The sequence below is a fragment of the Chroicocephalus ridibundus genome, chromosome 3 (genome assembly GCF_963924245.1).
Source record: "Chroicocephalus ridibundus chromosome 3, bChrRid1.1, whole genome shotgun sequence".
In the NCBI taxonomy this organism is placed as follows: Eukaryota; Metazoa; Chordata; class Aves; order Charadriiformes; family Laridae; genus Chroicocephalus; species Chroicocephalus ridibundus.
In genome coordinates, this window is record NC_086286.1 from 79,593,296 (window position 1) to 79,608,613 (window position 15,318).

The 15,318-nt window shown below is 48.4% G+C and overlaps 1 protein-coding gene across 1 annotated transcript in view; it reads left to right on the forward strand.

The window, feature by feature from the left end:
• The window catches only part of SCML4 (Scm polycomb group protein like 4), a 70,100-nt gene that overhangs the window by 33,102 nt on the left and 21,680 nt on the right, over positions 1 to 15,318 (forward strand). The window contains exons 4-5 of the mRNA XM_063331106.1: positions 1,792 to 1,992; positions 5,419 to 5,613. Of these exons, the coding sequence (XP_063187176.1) occupies positions 1,792 to 1,992; positions 5,419 to 5,613 (396 nt within the window). The remainder of the gene's footprint in view (positions 1 to 1,791; positions 1,993 to 5,418; positions 5,614 to 15,318) is intronic.

Here is a 15,318-nt window from a genome sequence, read left to right on the forward strand (position 1 = left end):
CATGCAAAGACTGCAAAGCGCTTGGCAAATATCAGTCGAGTGGTGTTTTGTGGCGCTGTCCTGAGAGCCGTGTCTGGTGCTGCTTTCGGAGGGGGACAGGGAGGCACCGTCCACCAGCCCCACCTGATCACTAGGGTGGCTGCAGAGGCTCCGTGGGCATCATTTTGGGCTCTGTGGATGTGGCTCCCTGCACTTCCAGCTGCTCATCCCTGTGTCGCTGGTGCTTGCTCTCCCAGCACCTTCCCAACGGTGTGTGGAGGCTCCCACCGGAGCAGGGTTTGCAGGAGGTGGAGACAGGCTTAAGCCAACTTTTGCTTCCCTATCTGCACTAAAAGGATCATAGGGGCCCCGGCTCCCCAGCGAGGGACCCAGCACGCTGCCTGCAGGCTGTGGAGTCCTTCCTGCAGCTGAGACTCAGGCAAAACCAGTGGCTTGTCACGGCAGAAGCCACGTCCTGCAGATTCGGCGAGGTTTGGCACAGTGGCACACCAGGAAAGCTGCACCCTGACAGGCCCCCTGCAATTCCTGCATGATGCTGCTGTCTTTCAGTGTGTTATCCCTTTGTTTGTTTGGCACTTGGAAGGTGTAAAGTGCTACATAATGATAAGTATGATTGCTATTATCCTCCTGTTTACCCAGGATATACTGCTGGAGCCCCTTCTGCTGCTCAATGAGAGATGGCGTAGCAGAGTGCGCTGTGACAGTTGCACTAGATTTTCATTACGGTGATGCAAACTGTAAATTATTTCCAACTTTACACAGCTGTCATCGTGTCCTCCACTCCGCTTGATGGGGTTTTTTTGTCACATATCTGATTTCTGTCAGAGGATAATGTTAAATTGTCTGAGAGATGACAGCTCGAGCACACTCAGCCAGCTATTATAATACGTCTCACTTTAGCCTGACTTTAGGCTCTTAGTCGCCCTTAGCGCTATCTCCACTTCCTCCAAGATGCAGTTAGTCTCAGCCAAGCTTAAAATAAGTTCATGCTTGCAAGAGGAGCACGCTGATTTTTTTGGCTATCGCCGGCAGGCCTGATGGCACGCATAAAAACTGCCTTTGCAGGCAACAGTATATGAGAGGAGACACACAGGACTTGGGGGAGAGGCTGGGGCATCCCTCACAGACCCCCTGCGGGGTCCCAAAGGGGGGTTTAGCATTGAAAGTGACATAGGGTTTCCCTCGAGACGATGCAGTTTGCAGCGTGCTGGATTGGACATGGCGGGGTCAGGAAGCTCCCAAAGACCAGCGTCTGCCCATCTCACTGTGCAGTTCAGTGCACCATAACCCTCCAGAAATTACAGCGGCATTAAGGCCAGAAGCAGCAAAGAGCCAAAGTCTCCCAAAACTCAGCTCAGAGCAGTGCTTCTCAAAGGGCTTCTCAATGAACCAGTCTAAAACCATCTAGAGAAAATAAATAAAGAGACAAAACCACCTCAGGCTGGAGTTTACCCATTCATGTAAGGTCACCCCTGCTCTCCCTGGGCATTTTTTCTGGTTGCCAGCTGCATGGATGAGGTAGTCTGCAAGAGGCACACACAGGGGGGCTTCCATGAGGATCTTTAGTTGCATGTAGCTTATTCTTGCCTCTGACACTGAGCAAAGGCCCAAACTCAGCTCACTTCACTTCGGCAATGGGTGAATAGCATAAGGAAGGCTGTCCATGCCATCGCAAACGGCAGCAATTCACCAGCGAATGGAAGAAATAAATGGAAATGTATAAAGCTAGCATTTGCTAGGACGCTCTCAGGGCCACTTTGTAACAAGCTTGTTGGGATTTTGTGCCTACAGTCTGCATTTATGTCAACAAACAAGCGAACCTGGGGCCGTACCTGGACAGAAAAAAAGTGCAGCAGCTGCCAGAGCACTTTGGGCCGGAGAGACCGTCGGCGGCCCTGCAGCAGGCTGTTCAGGCCTGCATCGACTGCGCGCTCCAGCAGAAGACCGTCTTCTCCCTCATCAAGCAGGGCTACGGAGGCGAGATGGTGTCAGGTAAAGCATTTTTGTAAGGGGTTTGTGGCCAACTGGGAAGTGCTTGAAATCTTCACCTGATCATAGAATCATGGAGTGGTTCAGGCTGGAAGGGACCTTAAAGGTCATCTAGTTCCAACCCCCCTGCCATGGGCAGGGACACCTCCCACTAGACCAGGCTGCTCAAAGCCCCATCCAGCCTGGTCTTGAACACCTCCAGGGATGGGGCATCCACAGCTTCTCTGGGCAACCTGTTCCAGTGCCTCACCACCCTCACAGGAAAGAATTTCTTCCTGATATCCAATCTAAATCTCCCCTCTTTCAGTTTGAAACTGTTACCCCTCATCCTATTGCTCCACTCCCTGATAAAAATTCCCTCCCCATCTTTCCTGTAGGCCCCCTTTAGGTACTGGAAGGCCGCTATAAGGTCTCCCTGGAGCCTTCTCTTCTCCAGGCTGAACAACCCCAACTCTCTCAGCCTGTCCTCATAGAGAGGTGCTCCAGCCCTCTGATCATCTTCGTGGCCCTCCTCTGGACTCGCTGATCCCCAATCCTGCCTATCCTAGCTGTCCCGTTCACATCAGCAGGCTGTCAACCAGCTTTGAACATCATTTACACCTTTGTAAAACAAGCTGCTGCAGGAATTGCCTTGGTGTCAGATGAAAGTACATCGGTAAAGGGCATTGCAGCGGTGATTCAGGAGAGGACCAGTGCTAGCTCCAGAGTCCTGCACTTAATGCTCTTTGAAACAGTGCCGAGGCCAGGCCTGTCAGCTGAGTTTTTCCTGCAGCCGTACAAGGATGAGCAGCGTTACAAACCCACTTCATGCCGCATGTTGCCGCCACATGTTGCTCTAAAGGAAAACTTGCACAGAGTTCAGCTGCTGGTGTGTCCTCCTCCTGCAGTGCATGAGCCAAATCTGCTCTCAGCTGTAGGAATTGCAAAAGTCCCGTGGCAATTCCTCATACAGCAGGACTATACAAATATATCGGAGGGAATCAGAGATCAGATGGAACTTCCCAGGAGCTCTTCATCTTCCCACAGTGACACTTCTTGCTGTGTCCCGATGAGTCTCCCATGTCCCACACTGAATCCCCTGCCCTGGATCTCAGACTGAGCATGAACTTTTCTTTTAATCACAGCAAGAGTTTTGTGTCACAACATTGTTTCTGCATACGGGGAGGCAGTGGGAATTAAACAAGGATGGGAATATGGGAACAAAGCGCTCCAAGGAGCTGCCACCGATGAGTCAGGCCCGAACATGAAGCCAAGGACCGCAAGTCCCATCAGTTTTGCAGGGACCACAGCAGCTCAGCTGTGCCATTGGGACCCTCTTGCGTGGGAGCCCAGGCTCTGGCCCGCTGTGCAGAATATAAATCCTGCTTCCTGCCTCTCCTCTAGTTCTCTCTAATCACAGGTGTGCCTTCCCTAAGGGACATCAGAAATACTCTAAGAATGATCCAGATTTGTTCACAGAAACATGAGACGGAAGAAATTTAGTGCAGAGCTTCATTTTTGCCTGGTTCTGTGCTGCGTATATGATTTTCAGCAGAAAAGTCACGTTGTGCACCAAGCCTGCCAAGCCCATTGGTCTCAGTTCCTCTGAGTTGTCTCGGCTTCAGGTACCTGAGCTAGAAGCGCGTGGTCAGCCTTGTCCCCAACTTGATACCTTTTATAATCACCAAGGAGGGGCGAATGGCCTCCTAGTCATGGTATGGCTCTGAGATTGCAGCTCACTCCCAGCCCAGCAGCAGTGCAGACAGATTTTGTCATGGGCTTTCCAATCTTCCCATGGCTTGCCTCACAGATGTTCAATCAGCTGTGGAGCATGATCCCTTACAGCAGATCAGGCAGCAGGATATCTCTGAAGTTATCCCAAAGATTGTAAGCCTAAGATTGCAATTTATGCTTGTTAGTAGTGACTGGAGGCTGTAGGACTGGAAAAAACCTTTCAGGTGGTAGAGGTCAGGCAGCCATATGATGTATTCCTCCCTGCAAACCTGTTGACACCTGAATGAGTCCTGCTACAATTGATCCTGGTGTGTCTGTTGTGATCCCTCCACCTCTCTCATGGCTGGGACCTATGCCCTTTTTGATTCTTGGCTGAATATATTCCCGGACAGCTTTTCCCAGGAATTTTAATTGCTCTGCTCTCACCCTTGAGTTCAATCTGAGCTGTATTTCTAGAGAGCAGTCCTCATCCTGCGAGGCTGAAACACACAGTTTCTTTCAGATCCTCTCTGCATTGTAAGGAAGATCACTGGATTAGAGAACGAAGCACAAGTATCTTCCCACAGCCTCACATAGCAGAGATGGTGATAGCTGGGAAAATTTCTGTTTCCTGAACATCACTGTGGCCTGCCTGTGCACCTCATCAAATGTGAATTCACGCCTCTCAAGCCTGGATGACCTGTCAGTCCAGCTCTGGTTCCACCAGGACTTTATATAGTGGAATTGACACTCCCTTGTCTCTCCTGGAAATGCTTTGTTCAATACCTCCCTGAAATGTATCTGACTTTTTCATTGCAGTGTCACCTTGGTGGCTCATGGGCATCTGGTGAGCCTATCCCATCATTTCTCATCCCATCAGGTCATGTTGAGCCTCCTCAAAAAATTATGGATTGCCGTGTATTTTCTAGTGGTTTTTTCCACACATTTTTATTATTGCAGAGCTCAAAATCAGCCAGTGCTTTCTGTGCAGTCTCACAGTTCGCTTCTCCATTGATAATGCCTACTAGCTTACACCATCAACAAAATCTTTTTGTGCCAGCACAGACCACCGCTGGTTCCCCTCCAGTGCTTGGGGTCTCCTGCCAGCAGAGCCTGTTGTCGTCTCCTGACCCACCTTTCCTATGCAATCATTTCCAGTTTAATGAAAGATTTCTCATACTGTACTGAATTCCGGATAGAGCACAACTGACAACCTTCTGTTGCCTATAAATGCAATTAAATCAGTAAATAAAGATCCATGGTGAAGCTGGTAGCTCTCTCTTCAGTACGTCCTTGGTACCTTTTATTCATTTGTAGCCATGTCCTTTTAATTCTTGTCTCCCCATTATCTTTTAAAACCTTGGGTATTGCTGAAGTCAGCCTAATAGCCCATCATTGGCAGATCACTTTCTTTCCCCTTCCTTAGACCAGGGTATCATAATTGCCTCCTTCCAATCATACAATACAGTTTTCAGTTGGATGCATATATTAGAAATCCTTGCACTGCTGGCCATGCTAGACAGCATCTTTCAGCACTCCAGGGAGAAGGTGATCTGGGTCACACAAAACGCAGCTCCTTAAGCTCTCCTCCAGCTTGTTTTGCACTTCAGGTGGGGTAATTGCGCAAAATATTTTAAAACATACAAACAAATACTTGTGTGACATCTTCTCCCCTGCTCTCATTCTTTTTCCTGCCATGCATCCCCAGGTATTGAATTGCTCCTGCTTGCTTTCCAGTTTCAGCTTCTTTTGAGGGGAAGCAGCATCTCCTGAGCCTGCTGGTAGTGAACAGCATTGGGTACGTCCTGCGCTTCCTGAAGAAGCTCTGTCGCAGCCTCCTGTGTGACAATCTCTTCAGCAACCAGCCTTTCCAGCAGTACAACACTGCATCAGAAAGCCCAGAGGCGTATGAAAACAGACAGATGGAGGCAGGTAGGCTGCTTGATCGGCTTGGGCTCCAGATTTATTAGGGCTGAAGAAATAACTGTCCTTTTTTGGTGCTTTACTGTATATGCCAGAGAACTTCAGGTCCCAGTGGGATCTTTCCAGAGGGAGGAAGAGGGCCGATTTGCAATATATTTTCTGGTGGCTGCAGAGGAGGCTTTCGGGTGAAAACCACTGCATTGAGGAGCCCCAGCAGTGACAGGGATAATTTTTGATTATTTTATATTTCTTTATTTCTTTTATCTCTTTTCCTAAGGAAAAAAGACTTGAGCGATCCTGTTGCCCCTGTTTCTATCAATTTTCTTCCATAACTTTTGGCCACCTCAGCCATACTTGTCCCTGGGGTAGAAGCCTCAAAGAGATTAAGTTCCTCCAAGTTTCAAGCAGGTGTGATGGTAGTGGGGAAGTTGGTCCCTTCATCCAACTCAAACACCATATTAGGCACTGAAGGATCCCCACCAACTACCAAGCCTCCTCTGCTTGCAGACTTGCCACAGAGCGGTCTTGGAGGTCAGCCACCTCAACCAGGTCTTGCCTGTCCCCATTCCCCAGGCCCCTCTGCTCGTGCGCTGCCTCGGCTCGCTGGCTGCAGCGAGAGGTGGGAGTCCAAGTGACAACATGGACCCCAGCCCACGCTTTGGGGTCATCTTGGCACGAATATGAAATCACTGCTGTCACTGGTATGCTCTAACCCGGCACTGCCCCAGCACTTCATTACCCATGTGCTTCCCCGCTTGCATGACGCTTGTTTTAAGGATCACCTGCAAAACAGAAAGGTCTGCCTTCACCCAGAGGGGCCTCTTACCAGGTGAGTGGAGAAAGCCGCTCGCAGCAATGCAGTTTTGGGTCAGTGCCGTTAGCGTAAATCCAAGGGAACATTATTAGCTGTAGCGCACTTGGCCTGGATCCTTATCTGTCATCTCCACCAGCGAGTGTAAACCTAAATGAGAATTGTGACTGCTAAAGGGTTTGCTTTGCTACTTGCAGGAGTATTTCTGCTAGCTTAAAACACCTACGGGCACCAGCAAGGTCCCTGCCTTAGTGCTTGACTGTGTGAGGTGAAGCCTGGAGGGGCTGTGGCACAGGGCAGATGCACCCGAGGACGGTGATGGTCCAGAGAGTCACCAGGCTCCCAGGTGCGCAACAAGCCTGGGCTTCTTTCTTACCCACACTCCAGCGTGCTGGGATGCGGTGCTGGCCCTGTGCAGCCCCTGTGGAGCTGGGACATGCCTGCTGCCCCCATCTGCGGTCAGTGGCCGGAAAGCTGCCCTGGGCCCCTGCTACGGACATCATAAAAGTTAGTTTAGGAAAAAAGAAAGATGCAAAGTTATGGCCCTGAACCTCCGCTTCACCTGCAGGCTTCCTCCTGATTTAAATTATTTTTCCTCCTCTTTTATTAACACCTCTGTGGGTGTTTGGGGAGCACACTGTCTCTCATGCATTCAGTTTAATGGTAGCTACATGCCGGCAGCTGAGAGAAAGGTATTTTAGTGTCCACAATTATGATCCACAAGTCTCCTGTTTGCCAGGAAGACCCTAAGTGTGTGCTTTGCACACCAAAGCTGGGAGTGGGCTGTGCGCACAGTACAGAAATTGCATTTTTGTGCAAAGAAATCCATCTGCCACTCTTACACATAGGGGAGCAAAAGCAGGAACCCAGAATGAAAAGCAATATTTTTTTCCCTTTGGACTAGGACATTTGCAGCAACCTGAATATTTCTGAGAGGTCAAGGGATTTCTGTAGCACTGAGTGAGTGCAGCCCAGGAGGCCTGGCATTTGTGTTTTCATTTGCATTTTAATTTGCATGTACATTTGCATTTACTTTTGCACGGCAAGGCTCTGTGTGGTGGAAGGCAACTCCACAACCGCAGGTTTTACAGTGGCTGTTACACATTGAGCATCTCCTTCCCTATATAATTTCAGTGCAGATGTCCCTGACACCATTCCCACTGGCTCTCCCCAGCCACTGAGGAAGTGGCAAAATATTATTTTTGCCCCGGACCAGGCAGGAGACATGGATGTAGAGAAGGCTTCTCTTCCCTGTCCCTCCCACTGCTGGGAGGGGCAATTAATAGCCCCCCTGGAGGCAGCATGGGCTGGGCAACCCGGACTAGTCAGGGCTCATGCTGGCCTTGGCTCTCCTCCCCGTCTTGCTGGGAGTGGAATGGGGGAAGAGGCAGTGTCTCTTGGGGCTTTTATACCTCCATCACCAGCAGCACTGTGGTACAGTGGAGAAGGAGAGCTGTGGAATAGCTGAGGGCCACAGTTATACATGGGGTTAAAAAAAACACACCAGGCTCCAGATTGTTCACCCCAGTGTCTGATAGCCACTGGCCTGCTAGGCAGACAGCCATAGTGTGGGTCAAAATGACCTGGAGAGAATTGAGTACTTCCCCGCTGAAGTGGGGACATGGGAGAGGTGACAGAGGAGCCACCTGGTCCCGCAGTGAGGGAGGCTGTGATGAGCAGTAGCATTTCCAGAGCAGCCGGGTGCCCAGGTGGCTCTCCGAGCTGTCAGCCCCAAAAGGGGACTCTCCTTCCACCAAAGATTAACAGAAATATGGAGAGATGGGATTTGAGGACACTTTCAGCACTCTGCTGACCACTGACCCGGTGTACCAAATTTGGTGAACCCCGGGTTGCTCTGCCAAAGCCTGTCCATGGGCCTGGGGGTGGCTGGGGGGGAGCTCAGCAGCTTCACCAGCTAACCCACTGTCTGCACCCCTGTGGGTCCCAGGATGCAGGCTGAGAGCCAGGAGCTGGTTTCAGTTGCAGCCAGGTAGTTGTTTGGAAAACCCACCGACAAGATTACTGCTCAGCCCCAAGAGCGCACGTGAAAGCACGGAAGGAGAAATTAACTCCGCCACATAAAACCCTTGAAATGTGGAATTCTGGAGAGGGGAAAAGCGGCCTCTTCCCCAGGGCAACCCCTGCCCAGCTCAGGAGCTGTCTGTCCATGGCTGTACGGTAGAGGAACAAGCGTGAGGGCTTTGCGCCCTTCATGCTGCGCCCAGCCAGAACCAGGCAGACACATAATATTCCTGCTCATCATGTCAGGCTGTATTCAACAGCTCGGTTGGCACCAGTGGAATACTCCAGTTTTAGGCACTGGGGCTTAAGCCACTGAGTCTATGTTTAATGCTGCATTGCCTAAATCTCCTTCCATCTCCCCAGGAGCCAGCATTTCTCTGCAGCAAGGTCAGCACAGGGGGACCTCTGCTACACAGAACAGAGATGGAGTTTCCCTGTAGTGGCAATAATAAGGAGAACAGTAGGAGCTCTTCTCGCAGGCGGGTCTGTGAGGGTGCCTGTTGGGATAGAGCTCGCATGGAAGGAGCAGGGCCATAATAAAGCACTGCAGGAAGCCATGCAAAGCAGCCACATTTTTCATTGTTTCTGTTCTCCAGCTTGTAATCGGGATGTTCTTTCTTTTAAAATCATGTGCTTTTCAGCCCCTGTGTACCAATGAATTTAATACATGTATTGACTTCGGTGCAGTTACTCTTGATTTACACTGGCAGAAATGAGAGGAGAAGCCGGCATCGTGTCCAGTCATATTAATCCACTTACACCATACAGGAGTCACCTTTTAACCTTACTCCAAAGCACATGCCCCTAAGCCATTATTCACCTGTGCTCACAGCAAACTGCCAGATGCTAATGGCTGTGTACAGGCCAGGTGGGATTTGTTGATATATGCATATATCACTTACAACGATGTTTTACATGTCTAAGAAGTATGCACTCACTGGGCTGTACCCGTCACCGGCCTCTGCAATGAGCCTTGTTGGCTGTGCATCACCGTCGCACCCTGCCTGCCCTGCCAAACTCTCTCAAACCAGCACCCAGCGGCCCCGCACGTGGGGTGAGGGTCCCTCTCCAGCCCTCTCCCAACATCCATTTGTGGAGAGCAATTTGTGGGGAGCAGCCATGGGATGACTCCCAGGATTTCATCCAGGAAGTGCCGGGCTTCAGGTCTGCATTACAGCAAATCCTCGAATGTTACCCGTCCCCACAGCACTTGGGTTCAAAGCACCTCTGGAGCTGCACCCAAAAATTTTCCATGAGAGCGGTAGTGCAGTTTGAACCAAAATGACGGCAAGACCTGGGTGAACTCTGCAGAAAACACTGTGAAGTGTGCCAGGGGCTACATGGATGGGAAGCCAACAGAGATCCTGTGAAGTGCCTCCATCCACACTCTCTGTGTTCAGCTTTCATTAGTCCTCCCATGCTGAGCTAATAGACGCCTGGATGTGAGCATGGGAAAAGGATATTTCTGGAACACCTACATACTGTTGACATGCACCTATGTAATGTTAGACTGTTATTTTTCAGAGGAAAGCAAGTTTGCTATAAAAGTTCTTGCCAACCTGGTGGTGGACATAGAAATTGAAGTAGTTTCTTTTATTTGGGAAGCATCAAAATTGATAAGCGTCTTTGTCTTTCCCCTTTCAGTCAATCCTTTCCTTGCTCTTTCCGTCCTAAACCTTGGGTTTTGGTTATTTTGTACTGTTAGACAATCTCTGTGCTCCACACAGAGCGTGGCTGCACGTAGCTGCAGCAAACCTTTCTTTATGCAAGGACTCCTGTGGCCACCCTGCATCCTTGTCCTCATGAGGGGGGATGACAGGAAGTTCTGTGAATAAGGTCCCCAGCTTTGTTCCTCTCCCAAAGGCGAAGCCAAATTTGTATGCGTAGATATCATATGGTGTCCCCTACCCCTGTCCACAGAACAGCACCTCTTCTTGTGGAAGTGGCTGGAGGTAGGGCTCCACATGAAGCAGAAGCACAACAGGAGGCAGAGATACCCTATGCCACATTAGTACCTCTATATATAGGAAGGTGGGCTCTTCCAAGCTGGTACGAGAAGTGCTACAGCAATGCACTTTAAGAGTGTGACTAGTAGGCAAGGCACTAGGCTGGGAGCTGGATTTTGTCAGAGACTTTGCCATTGATTGTGTGGGCAAGTCACTGTTTGCTGCCATGCCTTTATTTGAGCTTCTGTCCAAGGAGGGCAATAATTCTTGCCACCATGCGCAAAGCCCTTCTAAAACAGCTAGGAAAAAAAGAATAACACGATAGAAAACCACATATTATTACAATCAATATTTTCTGTTCCAAGCACCAAATAAACAACAGCTCAGAAATTTCAAGCCCTGAGAGGGCAAGAAAAATGTTGTCTTTCCCCTTCCTAGTACCATGGCTTGTTTAATCTTGTCTTGTTGCCTGCTATGAGGAGCTGTGCTCCTGACTTCTCAGCACGCTCAGAATAAATGGCTTTTATGGCTATCAATAGCTTCGGCGCTCTTCAGCATTTAATTACCTGCAAAGGCCATTTATTGCCTCATATATTCCTCTACCATGAACATTATCCTTTAAACAATAAATAAAATATTAAGGTCACTCTTAAAGTGGGAGCAGAGGAACTGCACAAGCCATCCAGACACAGGAAAGAGTACTATAAAAAGTTTGTCTGGTCTTTGGGGCATTTGAATTGACGGCAAAGCCCGCAGTAAAGCAGAGAAAGGGTGGGATGGCTGCAGGCATTCCTCCCTTCCTTCCTCTCTTCCTCTCTCCCTCCCTCCCTCCCTCCCTCCCTCCCTCCCTCCCTTTCTCCCTTCCTTCCTCCCTGAGTCTGTGCATCCATCATCAGGCTCAGTGCCTCCTCCTTCTCCAGACCTGACCCAGCCAGCCCCAGGGAAGGTTATCCCAACAAGGAAGCCCCCACTGAGGTCCAACCTGCAGCTGGAGCACCATCCCCAGGACTGGCTTCCTGAAACGAGGTGTCTAGGGTGGTAACTCTGTGGCAGAGCAGAAAGAGAGGCAACTGTCATTCAGAAACTTGTAATTCAGAAACCTGGGGAAGGACAGGAACAGTTTAGGATGGTAGAAGAGGTAGGAAGTGAAAGCAGGAGGGTGAAAGAAAAGAGACAGTCAGGCAATGCTCTTGTGGAGGCGTTTCATGAGAGTATTCAGGCCCTTTAAACTTAGACCAGAAGAAACTAATGAAATGTACACTGCTGGGCAAATCCTGGCAGGAAGAAAAATAAGAGATGCATGGGAGAGACGAAATTCACCTGTGATATAATTTGCCTGCACTCTATAGAATTGGCAGAATTGGATAAATTGAGTCTTCTGACCTTTATGCTGTGTGAGTACTGTTTGCTAACCCTCAAATGAACTAAGAGTCTCTTTCTGCTCCTTTAAGTTTATGAAATTGTATCTCCTTGTGGATGCTAAGCAATGAAGCTATAAGCAGACACCCCTCCAGCAGTCAGCCCAAGGGAAATTCTCCTTCCCACCTTCTGCCAGGCCTCCACGGTCTTGAGAGGGTGCAAGAAAATTCATCCCTTTTGAAATCTACCCCTGGGAGGGCAGGCACTCTGCTCCCAGCGGTGGATGAGGAGGAGCCCAAAGGCCCTTCTGTCCTTCAGCCAAAGACGTGCTAAGGGCCATGGCACAGGCGCTGGCAATGCTGGAGATTGCCTGGGCTGCAGCCATGGGGGCTAGAGGAGACAGCTGAGCTATGAAATTGAGTTTAAAGAAGGGAAAAAAGATGCTTTATTTTTCTGTATCAAACGGTATACATAAGGGAAGTGGATGAAATGATGGGCATAAATGCATGAAGCACGATGGATGAGATCACATCCACTACAGAAAAAAATACCCCTGGGAATAAGCATTTAATTCGAGCTCTACATGCACAGTGATGTGGAGGAAGCATGGACACTCTTTTAGAGCCCCGGTCAGGTAAATCCTGTGATTGTAACTCTGTTTTAGCTTCAGTTTTAGCTTTAACTTTGTTTTAGCTGATTAAGACTTTTCCATAGAGCTATACGATTCCTTTAGGAGACGTCTGAAGTTAGGAGTCTGGGCTTTGATTTTAAATAGCATAAATTAAAGTTGAATCAGGAATTTCCATTCCTAAACTTTTAAAATATTGATACAAATGCCTGTGATCCAACATACCCATATTTCAAGTAGTCAGATCAGCAGGCCACAGGCCAGAACCAATGATGAAAAACCTCCCCCCCATCCAAGTGCCAAGTGTACAAGCCAACATGACCCACCAGAATTTTCATAGATGTGAGGGGGAGAAAGATGTCAGGATCCTTACCTTGTGCCAGTTCAAGCCACATTAGATAACATCACTTTGGAGCCACATGTGACGTGTTGGTGTAGGTTCTGATAGCCCATGAAAGCCATGGGCAATTAGATGTGTAGCTCCTTGCTGCTGGGCTGCTGTTGCAGTCAGGGTAGTAGAAAGGCTGGCTATGGCAGTGGAGGGGGCTATGAGAGCTAGCAAAGCCAGCACTTACTAAGTAAAAGACGCAACGAGAAATGTTTTGGAAGACAGACGAACATTTGCTCGTGCTTTGTGAATCCGGATGCAAACGCCCTTGCTTCTGGGACTGCCTGGTACCCATGTGGTGCCTACGGCAGGGCCTGGGCTTGCACCTCCAGGGAGGACGCAGAGCCAGCTGAAAGGGGGGTAGGGGAGTCTTGTCTTTAAGCTATTTCCATTTGACAGGTTTCAAAGCAGATTCAGATTTTTTTTTCAGGGGACGTTACTGATTTTTTGCTTAGATGTTCTTCAGTTTTTCAGCTCCGTTTTTCTCCTCTCCCATGTTGCTCTCTTTTTTAGCCTTTTCAATTGAAAGATTAAAAGGCTCTTCCTCCTTTATCTGTCTTTATCTTCTGTTTCTCCCTATCCTTTTCCAGTTCACTGCAAAATAAGTGAAAACCCACGCACAATGGCAATTCCAGTTCCATGGAAATGAAACATCCATTTTTTCTGGAAAACTCTTGGCCCCTGTTCAATAAATAGTGTTCCCCAGCTCCTTAGGGTTTATTTGTTTGTGGTAATTATAGAGAGTACATCAAAGTGCCTTTCAGAAAGTAGTAACACACAGCATCTGCCTGAAGAACATTCATCTGTTGGCAAAATGAGTGCAGAGCAGGAGATTAAAGCAATTAAGAGAGTAACGGAAGCAAACTGTTGGTGGTGATGTGCAGTTTGGTGTTTGTGCTGGGATGGTGCTGGCCGCAGGCAGCAATGAGAAAGGTAGGGGTGCAAGGCCAGGACTTGCACCACCAGCAGCTGGGCAAGAGAAATACATCCCCACCTCTTGATGAAAATAAGCTGCAAATGGAGATTTGGGGAATCAGGCGCTTTATGGTGGGTTTCTTCATGGAAGAAGTAAGGTCACAGAAGTGATTTAAAGAAAAAGGCAGCAGTGGCTTGCAGAGAAACCAAAGTTAAGGAAAATGTAGTAATGCTGGGGGTGAGTCCTGGGATGGGGTCCCAGCTTCCCAGTGGCATGACACGGTGCAGGACGCCGGTGTGAAGGGAAACTGGTTCTGTGGGATTATGGGGAGAGGAGAGGATAAAAAGACCTAAGAGAGGGGAATTTGTGAGTTCCTTGCTGCTGGGACTGAGATCGGCCAGGGACATCAAAAGCAGCAGCAGAGAAGGCGGGAAAAGAAAGGATTTGTTAAAGTGAACTAAGGCTCTGGGGCCCAGCTATCTTGTATTTATATGGCAGAAGAATCCACAGAAGAAATATCAGAAAGTCCAGCTGAGCTGCAGCACTGGACAGGGAGAAATGAAGCAAGGATTTTATAAAAAGTTTTATACCCACGTACAAACACATGCACAGGCTCGTGATTTATATGTGCTCTACCTAATTTCTGGAGGAGATTATGAGTTATTAATGGGCCAACGCAGCTTATTTTGCAGTTACTGTACTTTGCTCTAGACATCTCACCTCTTGTGTCACAGATTATTTGTTTTTCACACAAAAAGTTGCTGTTAAATATTTTAAGCCAGTACTAACCAATATAATTCAGGGAGATTCATCGTGGTGGTAGCAGAACCGAAATGCACTAAGTACTTCAGCTGCAGAGAATCCCCAGTATATAACACCGTGAAATTTTCAGATAACACAGTCATTTTCACCTAGTCTATTCTATATACAGCTTTTTGTGACTTTTATCAATGCTGATTTATAAGCATACAGAGCACGTTATGAACTACCTGGAAAGAAAAGCCCCTCTAGGTACTGCTAGAAGCTGGAGACAGAAAAGATCGATCGCAGCCTCTCCCATCCCCCTCTGCCAGTGTGGAGCTATTGCTGTGCTAAGACACAAAACTATACAACCCTGATAAATCTTTTCATGATGTACATTTTGGTGCAACTGAAAGGTAAAGGAGAAGGGAAGAGAATGGAGGAGCAGGTCTGAAATCAGGAGGAAGAGACCAAAGGAAGACTTTTTCTAAAGGTCGGATGCCTATATCATTGAAATCCCTTTGCTTTCACTCATGGGTATGCAGTGCCTAAGCAATTTGTCTGTGCTGTAAGATAGGACTAAAACCTCTCCATCGCAACACAAGATATTTACTCAATCATCCCCAAGTGCTTAAAAAAAAAATCCTCAATGGGTTATTTATACACATGAGCACCTTTTATTATTAAATCTAATAAATTTGTCAGCAGCTAGCTTGTGAATTTACTCTACCTTTTTACTCAGTTTGGACAATAAAACCGTGTTGATCTGTTCCCAGCCGGTTTCATTCCCTGGTTCTACTGCATTAAACACAATGTGGCTGTTGTCTGGGCTGCAAACACTCAAGGGAAGTCGTTTAAATAATGAAAAAAAAATTGCCTATGCCGAAGTCCTTGCAATCAGGA